Genomic DNA, 15,822 nt, shown 5'->3' on the forward strand with positions numbered 1-15,822 from the left:
CAACTCTACATTATTTATTCACCACACTTACTTATTTTTTCATTTCAAATTTGCACATATCAGACCTGTACACATAATTGTCTATATTATATATTGTGTTTTTGCTGTTTTGTACATTGCCTATTTGGATATTTGTATATTATTCTTTATTATCTGTGTCCTGTCCTGTTGCTGTCTTTCTGTTGCACTGTGGAGCTTCTGTCACTACAACAAATTCCTTGTATGTGTAAACATACTTGGACAATAAAGCTCATTCTGATTCTGATTCTGATTCTTCTAACTGAAAGTTAAGCACTTTCAATTTCAATGCACTGGTGTGCGGTTTCACCTTATAAAAATGATTCCTATGTGGTGCTGAATTGTTTTTGTTGCCTCTCTGCTCTGTTTGGCTGAGTGTTTGTGGTTTGACTCATCACAGTTTGCCTGCATTATGCTGTTTGGATTCATTTGTCTCGTATAAATATGTTTGTTGTGATGTCTGAAGTCAAACAATCTCATGAAACAAGACCTTTTTAAAGTTCATCTGCTTACAGGATTGTAATTAGTATAATTGCATTGAGATAGTGATACTGAAATCTAAATGAATGCTTTCTTTTTAGATATACACTGCCCTCCAAAAGTTTGGAAACGCCCTAGAAAAGTGGGGTTTTGGACAATATTGGCATGAATCCTTTTTAATTTGTGATAATTTTGTACTGATAAGGGACATCACAAACTACAAAAACATATTTTATAACATAAACATAAACAGTTTATACATAGAAAAAAGTAAAATTTTCAGTTCATCAAAAACCACCATTAGCAGCTATTACAGCTCTGCATAATCTGGGCATCCGAGCTGTCAGTTTATTCAAACATTGACTTTGAATTGGCAATCAATTGTTGAAGCTACAGTATTAAAAAAAAAAAAAAGTAAAGTCGTGACGTATTGTCAAGTATGGTGACCCATACTCGAAATTGGTGCTCTGCGTTTAACCCATCCAAGTGCACACACACAGCAGTGAGTAGTGAACAAATCCACACACACACACACACACACACACACCGTGAACACACACCCGGAGCAGTGGGCAGCCATGCTGCAGCGCCCGGGGAGCAATTGGGGGTTCGGTGCCTTGCTCAAGGGCACCTCAGTCGTGGTATTGAGGGTGGAGAGAGCGCTGGACATTCCCTCCCCCCACCTACAATTCCTGCCGGCCGGGGGCTCGAACTCGCAACCTTTCGATTACGAGTCCGACTCTCTAACCATTAGGCCACGACTTCCCCACAGGTGTGCTGACCCAAAAATCTTTTAAAAACCAGTAACCAGGCATCACAGCTGGCAAAGGGGCATGTCTGACTTTGACATGTATATATTGCCATTATTATGTTTTATTGCTGGTCTTCAATGATAATGTCAAGTTACTTTAATGTATTTGCACCAGAAAATGATAAGGATTAATACTGATATCGTGAAAAATCACAAAGCCAGGGGTTTCCAAACTTTTGGAGGGCAGTGTATATATATATATATATATATATATTTTTTTTTTTTTTTTGCTATATATATATATATATATATATATATATATATATATATATATATATATATATATATATATATATATATATTTACACATACACACACATTACATATTAGCATAATAATATTTATATATAATATAATGTTTATAAAATATTACAATTCATTATTTATTAATTATAAGTATTGATTTTAATAATTAAAATATAATGTAAAAATTGTTTTACTATTGATTAATTTTAAATATTTTAATTATAATACAATTATTATATTATATAATATAGTATAATATAATGTAATATAGTGTTCATAAAATATTAAAATGTATTTTACAATTTAACATTGATTTGACAAACATACTGTACATTGATAAACATTGAATTTAATAATTTCAATATAATTCTTATATTACATTATATTATATTATATTATATTATATATGCACAAACTTCTGCAATATCTGCATCAGAAATGTACTTATGCTGTCTTAATTTTCTTAATGTGTTGTATGTATGTATTTATTTATTTATTTGATGCAATGACAACAGATATTTTAGGTCTGACGTAACAGAGATAGTTCGCCCAAGAATACCAACTTATTTTTTTTTATTAAAATGAAAACTTTTTTGCTTATATGATTAAACTTACTGGGCTCCAATGTTGTCCAAAAAAAATGTTGTGTCCATAGAAGAGAGAAAGTCATAGAGGTTTGCAAAATGAAATGAAATTAGGAAAAGTAAATGAAGACAGAATTGTTCATTTTCATGTGAGCTGATGCTTTACGTAGGCAAACCCTTTTTGTTACCTCCATAACTCAGCATAGTTTTGGTTTGCAGACTCACGCTGAGGCTTTAGACATTAGTTCTGGTTTGGCTGTGGTTTATGTGTTGTTTCTGCACACCGCTGTACCTCAGAAACTACATGGCTTCTCTCTCTCAGTCTGAGCTCCTCCTCGTTATTCCCCCCATGATCCCGCTGTGAGATGAGGGGTAACTGTGTGGAGTCCAGATGTGTGGGTCTGTGGAACATTCTTGAGCGAGAGGGGTTCAGTCCAGGCTTGAGGAGCTCCACTGAGGGGGGAGGGAGCGCAGATTCCATTAAAGGGTCAGATGTGTGACAAAACAAGCAGGCCTCATCCCACTTAACTGGCTTTGTTGGCCTTTTCAATAACCAGAGCAGCAATGACTGTTTGTCTGCAATGAGGACATTAACCAGAGCTGATTCACAAACTGAACGTGCTACTCATGTGACTGCAAGAGAAAGCCATGGCGGGACGCCCAACACATCACTCACTGCCCTAGAAGCATGCTTGGAGGGACTTTAGAGATTTATTTATTTTACATTTCAATTAGCATTTTTTATTTTATTTTATTTTAATTATTTAGTTTTCAGTAGTTGCTGTCTATATTACTAATAATAATACATATTTTTTGTTATTGTTTGAGTAGTTGTTTTCTCTATATTATTATTATTATTATTATTATTATTACTATTGAGTTTTTTTTATTTTGTTGGATTTCAGTAGTTTTCTTTATATTATTATTATTATTATTATTATTATTATTATTATCAATATATATATATATATATATTACTCTATATTATTGTGACTATATTCAAGTTGTCAGTTTATTATTATTTACGTAAACGTTTATATTTTTATCATGTATCAAAAACTAAATTTAGATTGACTGACTGATTGACTGATTGATTGATTGATTTGAAATGAATACATTTATTCAGTAAGGATGCATTAAATTGTTAAAATGTGACAGTATAGACATTTATAATGTTTCAATTTCTGTTACATTTTTCTGTTTTTGTTGTGTTTATTCATAAAAGAATCCTGCAAACAATGTATCACATTTTCCACAAAAATATGAAGCAGCACGACTGTTTTCAACATTGGTAATAATAAATAAATGTTTCTTGAGCAGCAAATGATCATATTAGAATGATTTCTGAAGGATCATGTGACACTGAAGACTGGAGTAATGATACTGAAAATTCAGCACTGATCACAGGAGTATATAAAATATATTCAAATATAAAAACAGTTATTTAAAATTGTAAAAATATTTCACAATGTTACTGTTTTACTGTATTTTTGATCAAATAAATGCAGCCTTGGTGAGCAGAAGAGACTGCTTTCAAAAACATAAAAAATCTTACTGACCCCAAACTTTGTCTGTATATTAAGATGGAGAAGGAGAAACATCTTAAATAGATCTGGGACAGTTAGAAGCTGTGACTCTCAAAATCATAACTGAGACCAAACAACTGTGCTAAGGCCCCTTCATTCAATATGATTTTGCATTTGTGTTTGTGTACCATTGATTGAAAACGCTGCTGAGGCTGAAAGCGAGGAGATTATAGACACATCTAGTGATCACACACTGAGGATGTGAGGAGTTTGTGAATGTAGAGCGTTGATGTGATGTAACCGTGGAGGTCACGCCGCGTAGGTTGAGCAGCAGCCTCACGCTGGCAGTCTTCATGCTTTCTCTCTCTCCAACACATGGTCCTCCTGACAAACACGGCAAACCCAGCTCTGAGACACAGCCTGAGAGAGGAGCCTAATGAAGCCTTCACACATGTGAGAGCTTCAGTTGTGCGTGCATCACAGAGGATAAGCATCAAGTCTTTTATGTTCACCAAAGCAGAATTTATTTGACTAAACATACAGTAAAAACAATAAAATTGGGAGATATTATTACAACTTAAAATAGCTGTTTTCTATTTGAATATATTATAAAATAAATAATGTATTCCTGTGATGCAAAGCTGAATTTTCAGCATCATTATTCCAGTCTTCAGCGTCACATGATCCTTCAGAAATCATTCTAATATGCTGATTTGCTGCTCCAGAAATGTTTCTTATTATTAAAACGTTTCTTAAGGGCAGTCGTGGCCTAGTGGATAGAGAGTTGGACTTGTAACCTGAAGGTCATGGGTTTGAGTCTCAGGTCCGGCAGGGATTGTAAGTGGGGGAGTGAATAACCAACACTCTCTCCACCCTCAATACCACGACTGAGGTGAGACCGAACCGAAGGCACCGAGCACCCAACTGCTCCCCGGGCGCCGCAGCAATGGCTGCCCACTGCTCCAGGTGTATGTTCACTACTGAGTGTACACTTGGATGGGTTAAATGCAGAGCACGAATTCCGAGTATGGGTCACCATACTTGGCAGTATGTCACTTCACTTCATCTTACTTCAGATTCCTTGTGGCTGTGATTGTGAGTAAAGGACAAAGGTTATCGCCCCATGTTGGTTTGGGTGTAACATCACATCCTAAATGGTTAAAAACTGTAGTGGCCATTAAGCATTACAATAGTAACAGATATAACTATAGGTAGGCATTACAACAGGGATTCAGTTGTATTACAAGAACAAATGAAGAGTTTATTTGCAATAACAGATAACCGTTTGTTTTGTTTTTTTAATTTTCAAAAATCATGTTTTTTATTATGTTATCATGTGTTTTATTGTTGTTATTTTTTGACCTAGTCAAAATAACCCAACTGCAGTTTAATTGAGATGCACAGTTGGAATGCACAATGAAAAAAAACTTGATTTTTGAAAATTGTTAAAAAAGGAGTTATCTGTTTTTGCAAATGAACTCTTCATATAACACATAACATGCATTGGGGGGAGGAAGTCATGTCGTAAGTAGTTGGGAATTTGGTCTAATTGATTCAACATGCTTGCTATGGGTCACACAGCTACGAGGGGGGCGGCATAACACGATACCGCCGTGTCTAGATGTTTTCTGCTTGGAAAATTTGATTGGTTGTGAATAATGCTAAAGTGAAACATTTTCATTTTGGAGGAACTATTTTGAGGACAAATAGACTTAACAGACGTTATAGTTAGAGTTGACTCATGCCCAAAATACAAAAGCCTTTCACAATATTTTTGTATGCAGGAAAGTCCATATGATGTGAAAAATATGTTCATACGTTTGTATGTTTCCAGTCTCCTCCCTGCTCTGCTCTGTGCACTTCCTGTGTGACTCCCTCCTGTGTTTCCTGCTGGGCCCGTGTCAGTTTGTCCATCTGCAGAGCCGGGGCCCCTCTGTCGTCTGGGTCCTGCGTCGAGTCAACAGCTGCAGGCGGTGCAGCCGTGTGAAGCATGTCTGTGCTGGGCTGATAACGTGGGTGTGGGGCTGTGGAGCATCATCAACATACACAAACAAGCATTACAAACAGCTATGCGGCGAATACACCAATACCGCACATGGTTTAGGGATGTGAATAATTTTAATTGAATCAATTATAGTTCCTATTATTGATTCTTTTAGGTCTTTTTTGGCCTTTTTCATATATCCTGAACTATATATATCAGCAAGAGCTTTATTGCCAGGCATGTTTACCAGTGTTGGGGAAAGGTACTTTTAAAAGTAATGCATTACAATATTGCTTTGCTCCCTAAAAAAGTAACTAATTATGTTAATTAGTTACTTTTTATGGAAAGCAATGCATTACGTTACTTTTGAGTTACTTTTTAAATCTGGGCAGGCCTTTATTGTTTGTTTTTAATATAAAAAAGTTCATCTTTTACTAATGTAAAAACCCTTTTCACAACAAAAGTTGAATGAATACGCCTCAAGCTGAAGGAAATGTAAATTCACGTCTGTATTAGAGGGCGCAGCTCAAACAAAGTGCATGAAGAATACGACGCAAGAGAAGAAAGTTCAACACTATTCAGCAATAACAAAAATCAAACACAAATGTGTTACTTTTTGCTGATTAGTATGGTTGAATTGGATCATCGAAGGTCAGTAGCAAAGACACTGGCTAATAAAATGGGATTAAATACATAAATGATATTTGTCTTATTTAACATATTTAATTATTGCAGGTTTGTATAATATTCTGAATTTGCATTTGACTGGGTTTTTTTCATTTTGAGGAATACTGAATCTTTTTTTATGAAGGTGAGATGAGTAACTACATGTTCATATTTAGTCTAGAACTACAGTAAGATCATGTTCACCCAGCAAACACAACGCTCTCAACACAGAAACACAAGCGCTGTCAGTCAAGACATGGGAAACAAAGTAACTGGAGTTACAGATTTGAAAAAGTAACTTAGATATTTCCTTCTAAATTAAAAAGTAATGCGTTACTTTACTAGTTACTTTAAAAAAGTAATCTGATTACATAACTCGCGTTACTTGTAATGCGTTTCCCCCCAACACTGATGTTTACACATACGAGGAATTTGTTTTGATGACAGAAGCTTCCACAGCACGACAGAATGACAGTGACAAGACCCAGATGATAAAAAGAATAAAAACAGAATAAGTACATATCACATAATACTTAAACCAATGTAGCATTTCATTCATTTATTTTTATACAATTCTACTCAAATTCTGTTGCTTCACTCTTTAGAGTCATTTATGTAAGCGATAATCAACGGCTAGCCGTGCATTAAAGGATTTTAATGCATGACATGGAGGCAAAGAACCGCCTGACGCGAAGCGGAGCGATTTTATCACCTCGTGGCTGGGGAATATAATGTAGCGATCTAGTATTTATCTTTTACTTTATTAATAAAAATCACGGGAAGCGTTGGAAGTTTATGTGTGTGTGCAGCACAATCTGCAATCTCTCTCTCTCTCTCTCTCTGTGTGTGTGCGAGCGAGTGATGTGTGTTGGTTAGTGTGCATCAATTAAAGCAGCACATTAATATGGAAAGGTGATTAAACTGACCTGGAACTACCTGTGCATTAAACGGTTTTACTGCATACCTGCCAGCCAATCAGAATCCAGTATTCAGACAGACCATGGAATAATTGGGAATTGGACCACACTGGTTGTGCTTAATGTATTTGATTCTCTAAAAAGAAGCAACTCATTAGATTGCGAATCAGACTGCACTAGATTCGTAATACTAAATGTTCTTGATAAAAAGAACCAACTCAGAGTCATTTGATTGAGAATTGGAAAGCACTTTTACGCTGTAGTAAGTGGTTTTGATTCACTAGAAAGAATCAGGTCATTCAAGTCCTTTGTTCAGGAATCAGACTATGCTTGTTGCACAGTATGTTTTTGATTCTTTAAAAAGAAACTGATCGGATTTGAATCATTTGAGAATATGACTACACTAGTTAAGCTGTATTGTATGATTTTGATTCACTAAAAAGAGCTAACTCATTAGAGTCATTTGTTCAGGAAACAGACTGCAGACTACAGACTGGTTGTGCTGTACTGAATGATTTTGATCCACTAAAAGAATCAAACCGACTCGTTGGAATCATTTGTTCAGGAATCAGACTACACTAGCTGCACTATATGTTTTTGATTCACTGAAGAAATGACTTGTTAGAGTCATTCAGTGATGAATCGGACTACACTGGTTGCGCTGTATGTTTCTGATTCATCAGAAAGAACCAGCTCAATAGAGTGATTTGATTGAGAATCAGACTGGTTACACTGTACTGAATGTTTTTTATTCACCTAAAAATCTGACTCAGGGTCATTTGCTGAAGAATCAGACTTCACAGGTTGTGCTTTACTGAATTCTTTTGATTCACATTAAGTCTGATTCATTAAAATCATTTGTTCAGGAATTGGACTACACTAGTTGCACTAAATTCTTTCGATTTACAAAAAAATGACTTGAGTAATTCATTCAGGAAAATTCAGTTTTTGTTTTTTTTTGATTAATCAAAAAGCACCAGCTCAACAGAATCATTTGACTGAGAATCAGACTAGTCAAGCTGTACTGAATGTTTTTGAATCACTAAAAAGAACGGGCTCATTAGAGTCATTCATTCAGGAATCAGACTACACTACTTACGCTATACTGAATGTTTTTGACTTAATAAAAAGTACCTGAAAGCGACCTGAATTATTTGAGTCATTTGTTTGGGTATAACACTGTACTTGTTGTGCTGTATTTGATGTTTTTGATTCACTAAAAGATTGATTCATTAGAATCTTTTGTTCCAGAATTGGACTACACTAGTCACACTATACATTGATCTACAAAAAAAAAAACTTGAGTCATTCATTTAGGAATCATACTACACTGTTTTCACAGTTCATAAGAGTCATTCATTTCATAATAAGTATAAAAACTGGTTCTTGGTTCCTAGCCCTGCTACTTTTGATTCAGTAGAATTTAAAGTAAACACAGTACCGTCTGAATCCATGTTTCCATGTGAGTGTGTCATTTGTGTTGTGCTTTGTGTCGTGCTCTAGATGCCCCAGCGGTGAAAGGGTTAACCACAGTCACGTGTGAGAAATCCCAGAGGTCCCAGTGTCAATAATTCAGAAGCATCTGTATCATTTTACAAGCCCATGCTTTGAAACACACAGGCAGCAGCTTATTGTGACAGGAAGTTTGAGGAGTGCTTTGTGCCGCATCTGCTGCTTTCCCGAGGGTTTTTCCATACTTATCCCACACATCCATGTTCAGGCCAGGAACAGAAACATCAGGACCTGGAGTGACAGGAAGAGGGCGTAATGCTGGGGAGCACTGAGGGGTGTGAAAATGGACATATTATAACTCTGATGCTTCAGCAGGGAGGTCTATTTGAGGCACAGAATCATAAAGCCATTTGGAGGTATTTAGCAATGGAAGTGTCGGAAACAGAGAAACGCTTGTTCCTCCTACCAGTCTCAGACTCCTCTGTGTTTCTCTCTAACAGTAGTTGTTCTATCAGAGGTCAGCTGTGTTGAGGAGGTGGGATGGACTGCTCCTTAATTCAGTGGAATACAGTCTTCCTGTCTTGGATTGTTTTAAACCCTATAAAGTCTACTGTATCATATTTCAACATGAAATTGCATTTCAACATGATTTTCTCATGTCATCTGATTAATAGTTTATACTTTTTAACAAGTAAAAGGCTTTTAGTATTATTTTTAAAACATCTTTTGAAATCTTTACTGATTTTTATAAAGTAAACAAGAGAATAACTTAGATATTTTATAGTACTTACTGGACTGACGCAACTTTGGTTTACTTGATTTTCCGTACATTAAAAAAAAAATATAATAATAATAATGGAAAAAAAATGTGTCAAATATTTTAAACCTTACACTTTTGAGGAACATTTATTTGTTCAATATCTTAGCCAATACTGTTTTGCATTGCATTGGAAATAGTCTGTAATACTGTTATAAAGATCTGATACAATGCCGTAGATTGATTTCAGTGCTATCAGAATTACATCTTTGTATCCATATAAATATCAGATAGCAAATAGCATATTTTCAAAAAAAAAAAAATATATATATATTTATTATATCATATTTCTGGCTTTAAAGGGTTAATATCCCTATACTATTTATACAGCCAAAATATACCATTATAAACCTTTATAGTTCCAGAAAACACCCTCAATTTTCCTATAATATATAAAATGACAGTCTAAGCCAAGGCACTTCATCTGATACAATGTTAAAAAGCATTTATTTTAGTTTTGCTTTCCACATATAATCACTAAAGTGCACACTCTAAAATCTTATAAAATAAAGTTTCTTTTCGGGTTTATAAAGTACTTCTTATCTGAACATCCTCTGTCTATGTCATGTCTTAGAAGTTCTGATATAGTATAGTATGTTTTCAGACATCAGTATGGGAAATGCTGTAATCTGTTCTTCCTTCGAACAATGTGCGTTTGGGGGTCTGCTGTCTCCAGCCAGTCAGATCAACTTACATGCGGCTGTCAGTCAAACGACTCTCATCCCAACAAACAGGTCAAGCAAACACAGACAGAGGCACAGACATTAGAGCAAACGTCTCTGCTCTGGATAGGACATGTCCATTTGATTTGGTCAGATGCTGACTTTCAGCTGCTGTATGAATTTTAAACTATAAAAACTAGAAGAGGGATTGCAAGCAATGCAATGGCTTGTTTAACTGTGACTTTTACAACCATTAAACTGCATTCTTACTCTACATTATATGATGCATTTATGAGCACTTACCTCTTCAAAACGCTCTTCCATGATTTTAGGGTGCGATAAATGGTTTTCAGAGTGTTTATTTCCATTGATTTTTGGAGTTATGAACAGAAAGGTAAGAATTTGAAAAATAAATAAACAATATGAGCACTATAATTGTGATGCATGAGCACACGCCACCAGATATGTAGGAGTATGTATATCATCTTGTTACCTGTGAAAAATGCCCTTTAGAAATCACAATTTGATTTTGACATGTTCGTTATGACACTTTATTGTAGTTTCTATGGTGACGTGATGAGTATTTTTGCTCATGTTTGAGAGTTTCTCCTCTGGCAGGATGATAATGCTTCTCGCGCTGCTGTTATTCACATATCCAGCATCTTTCTGTTCTTCTGCTGGCCTCACTTTCAGTTTTTCAGGCGTACTGCATTGTCAAACAGCGTCCTTTGTGGCATCGTTGTGTATTTTTCCACTCTCTGTCTTGGATGAATGGCATATTTCCTGGCTTGGTTCTTGTTATTTGTTGGTCGTGGCATTTGTAACTTTCCATTACACATTTTTATGAGGAAAACTCATGTATTCAAATCACAATGGTGGAATTCATTGTGAAAGTAACCCTGTCATTATGTTTTCAACAATATAGCACACAAATGCATTTCATTTTGTGTTCATTATCATGATTTCTGAGTTGTTTAAGCAGTGGACAGGTAACCAGGATGATTGATGGCTGATAAAACAGCAATTTTATGCAAATAACATTGATTTACATTTATAGTTATTCATAGCAGATGATCCTTATTCAAAATGAACACTACAAGCATGTGTAATAAGATGATTTTTTTTATTATTAAGTTATTTTTAAAAGAACACTAATTTTTTTAAATCCCCAAAATTTACCTGAAATTCATTCATTAATTTTGATGAATTCTAGGTGCAATTAACACTTTTAATCGGCCAATCAAATAATGGTCATTTGCTAAATGATTCATTGTATAGAGCTGGGTATTGCTTATTGTTAGGGTAGATTACAAATTGTAATCCATTAGTGATCCCAAATTACATCACAAAAATTATACAGTAATGTAATCCATTACTGTAACGTTTCATCTCCTCGAGGAATTCAGGAAGCAGATATATAACAGAAGTACTTTTAATGATGACACACAACGACAGAGAACGATTCCAAGTCAATGTTACAATGTTGTAGACAGGACGATGAAACTCACGAAACAGAAAAGACATACCAACTAATTAGCAAACGAGATGAACACAGGTGATAAGACTGACGATGATTGACTAAACGATGATTAACTAAATGACGAACCAATGAGAAAAACCAGAACAAAACCAAATAAGGGCAAACAGGAAACAGAGAAAAAACATACACGTAACAATTACACTGCACATTTAGGTAATATAATCAGACTACTTTTAGATTACTTTTAGATTACTTTGGACCTATCACATTGATTTAAATAGGATAATCTTGTACCATATTGATATAAAAATACAAAGAGTAAGAAAATATTCCATTTTGTTGTTATCAACAACATGAAGTGCGTTAAACATTACATTACGTCAAGGTTTCCCAAACTGGGTTTGTGAAGAAACTGCAGGGGGTTTATGAGTTTAATGAAAAGCTAATAATTAATTAAATCATAAAAATGTTGTATTTTTTGAAAATGTAACAATCTGATAACAAGCCTGAATACATGTCTGAATACATAATCCAGATTACATGTAATCATTTGCGTGTGTGTGTGTGTGTGTCACTGAAAAAATGATTCATTGAATTTACAAAATTTTTTAAGGTAAGTGGTTGCAATCCATTTATTTTAGCTCTATTTAAGTAAACAAATTTATTTGACTAACTTTAAACTAAATGTGTTTATTTAAATGTAGCTAAAATAAATCGTTTGCAACCACTTAGCTTAAAATAAAAAGTTTTTTTTTTTTCAGTGTACAGCAATAATATTGCATACGCTGCAAAAAAATGAATATCTTCCTCAAGTCTTGTTTTTCTGAGAAATTTAACAAAATAGAATTTATGTTTAAAACAAGAACATATAACCCTGGGGCATGAAAACTTCTTTTCACTTTAAATTAAGTGTATTTTTATGACCTTATTGGCAAATAAACTCTCTTCGTTTTGATCGATTTTAAATTAACCTGAAGTAATCTCTCTTTTTCTCTCTGAAATTAGGGATGGAAACACATTGGCTGAAACTGTTTAATATCTACTATTTAAAATTTATGTAAAACTGAAATACTGTGAAAAACAAAAGAGCTTTTTCAACCTAAGATTTAGCCGTAGGTTTATTCGTATCTTAAAGTGTCTTTATTTCTTCTTTCACAGGAGGTTCAGGCCTCATCGGAGTCCTTGACCCGGGACCCGTCTGAGCTTCTGCCGAGACTGTGTCACCTGGTGCGGACCGAGACGGGTTACGGCTTTAATCTCCACAGCGAGAGGTCCAGACCGGGCCAGTACATACGAGCTCTGGACCCCGGCTCGCCCGCTGACCGTGCAGGACTCAAACCTCAGGACAGACTCATAGAGGTGAGATCTGATTCTGATTTTGCTGAAACCATTGTTCAGCTCTGTCTTTATAACTCTATCATATTTCTATAATTTCCCATGAGGGAAATCACACACATGTGCATCAGTATACACTGTGATGATGCCAGATATACACCCACGCTTTCTAAATTCACTTGTGCATTCACACTCACTCACAGCCCATCCATCACATTCAGATGCATGTGGGCGGCTGGTGATATCATGACTCGCGCAAAATATTTCTGTGCTTGAGAGACTGAGTCATGCAAAATAACATACTGTTGAAACTTACATTTACGATCGACAGAGCGGAGTACATCCTGCATTATCACAAAAATAAATAACATGTTCTCATAACCTACTGTAGCTCATCAACTTGTTGTGTGGTTTAGTTGGATTGAGTGTGGATTTAACACATTACCTCAGTCTAATCAATGCAAAAGTGCAAAGCTGTATTTCAGGAAAAACTGAATATGCTGATGGAAAGAAGAAAAACTATGCTCAACACCAGCAGCGGCTTCCCTGGGCTCCAGTTCGCTCAGCCCTACAGTGCTGGAATTTAAGCCAATGGTTCCCCTGTTGCTACGCAAAAAAGTTTATATTTTGCCAATCATCGTCGTCGAATTTTATGGTTTGGGGGCTCTGAAAATATCGCCCGTAGTACCAAGATTAGAGCAGTGCACCTGCTGCGCGGGACATTTACCTCAGAGGAGTGCGAGTGCAGTATGGCAGCGCCGGCGACGTCGAGTAGCATTAATGTAAATAAAAAAAAGAAAGAATTCTTAATTCAGATATTTTTGTTTAAAAACATTTTTTGTAAATTTTACTCATTTTAAATGGTTAACTTTTAAGGAATTAATTAGATTAATTATTACTCAATTCTAATTTGTTAAATGTATTTAATAATATTGCTTGTAATCTGTTGCCACAATTTTGAGTGAATATAGCGTATTCATTTTTATGCTGTCATTCTCTTACTCACTCAGTCTCTCTCTCTCTCACTCACAGTCACACACCACGTTTCAGACACATTTGCCATTAAAATAGTGATCTCAATAGGAATGTAACTGTATGTTTGCTTTGCTTTTTTTGTTTCGAAGTTCTGAGCTGGATTACTGTGTTTCATACTAGTTAAAATGTTAAAATAATTTTTCTTCTCATACTTGGTGTTCTTAAAGAATGTTGTCCCACGCTTTCTTTGAGAGCCTTCTCTCTTTCTCTAGTATCAACACAGACTGTTATCCATTATCCAATTTGTCTACAGTGAACTTTAAAGATATGTAGTCTACAGCTGGGGATTGATTAAAGAACTAGATTGTTGTATTTCCTATAATAATTTATCGTTATGCGTTTGCACTTTTTCTATCTGGACACGGAGCATAATAAACATGGAGCTTGTTCATTATCATTAACTGTGAAACTGTTGATTTCTACATGGCAGTTCAAATAAGATTGTCTTTTTAGCCATTGGTATTGACTGGTTTGAGTTATTTTATTGGTATAAGCAAGGGACATGGGTGGCCTAAAATGCACCAGAATGCAGGAAATCACATCTATGAAATTAAATTTTTTATAGGGGAGGAGCCCCCAGACCCCCCGCACAAACAGCCCCACCTAAAATATTTTTCACCAGCCGCCACTGCTCAACACTGTTTTACAGACATTTCAGTAAACTGCAATAATAAATCTGCCAATCTTATAAAACCCTGATATAATATGAGTTTCAACAATATCACAAGAAAGGGAAACTATGCAGAAGATAATGCAGCCTGTTTTTATTTTGTTGTATTATATATATATATATATATATATATATATATATTATATAGCCACCATCAGGGCAATAATTTAGTATTTCCAATCAACAGAAAATGTTACGAAACTGCCTGGAAGAGGATGTGTGTCTATATTGTCTTAATGCACGGTGAGAAGAAGAGTTTGAGTGGCTAAAGACTCTCCAAGGACCACAGCTGGAGAATTGTAGAGAAAGGTTGGGTTTCGGGGTCAGAAAACCTAAAACAAAATTGTCAAACAACACCTACATCACCACATGTTGTTTGGGAGGGTTTCAAGAAAAATTATCCTCGCTCATCCAAAAACAAACTCCAGCATATTCAGTTATCAGACACAACTGCAACTTAAAATGGGACTGGCTTCTATGGTCAGATGAAACAAAAAAATTAGCTTTTTAGCAGCAAACACTCAAGATGGGTTTGGTGCATGCAGGGATAAAAAGTACCCCATGTGTACAATGAAATATACTGAAATAAACTCCCAGTCATGGAGCTGGGAATCTGAAGGATCTGGAGTGATTCTGGATGAAGGAATGGTCTCTGATCTCTTGTCAGGTGTTCTCTAACCTCATCAGGCATTATAGGAGAAAATGTAGAGCTGTTAATATATATTATGACAGTATTTACATGACATTTGTGAAAAATCTAGAAAACTAAAAATATTTTTATTAAATCAGCAAAATTTATAAATTATTAATTTAATATTAATTATATATATTTATTTATTTATTTAGTCATTTAGCAGATGCTTTTATCCAAAGCGACTTACAAATGAGGACATAAGAAGCAATCAAAACCAACAAAAGAGCAACAACGTGCAAGTGCTATTACAAGTCTTGGTTAGCCTAACGCAGTACAGATAATTATTATTATTATTATTGTTATTTATTAATAAAAAGACATAGATAAAATACAATTAGAATAGATAGTGCTAGAGTTAGAGGGTCAAGTAAAGATGGAACAGATGAGTTTTTAGCCGTTTCTTGAAGATGGGTAAGGATTCGGCTGCTCGGATCGAGTTGGGCAG

The 15,822-nt window shown here is 35.1% G+C and overlaps 1 protein-coding gene across 1 annotated transcript in view; it reads left to right on the forward strand.

Moving 5' to 3' along the window:
* LOC306847363 (Na(+)/H(+) exchange regulatory cofactor NHE-RF2) overlaps positions 1–15,822 on the forward strand; it is a 46,169-nt gene that overhangs the window by 17,825 nt on the left and 12,522 nt on the right. The window contains exon 4 of the mRNA XM_079381273.1: positions 12,802–13,002. Within this exon, the coding sequence (XP_079237399.1) occupies positions 12,802–13,002 (201 nt within the window). The remainder of the gene's footprint in view (positions 1–12,801; positions 13,003–15,822) is intronic.

This window comes from Barbus barbus (genome assembly GCF_936440315.1).
Source record: "Barbus barbus genome assembly, chromosome: 3".
Classification (NCBI taxonomy): domain Eukaryota; kingdom Metazoa; phylum Chordata; class Actinopteri; order Cypriniformes; family Cyprinidae; genus Barbus; species Barbus barbus.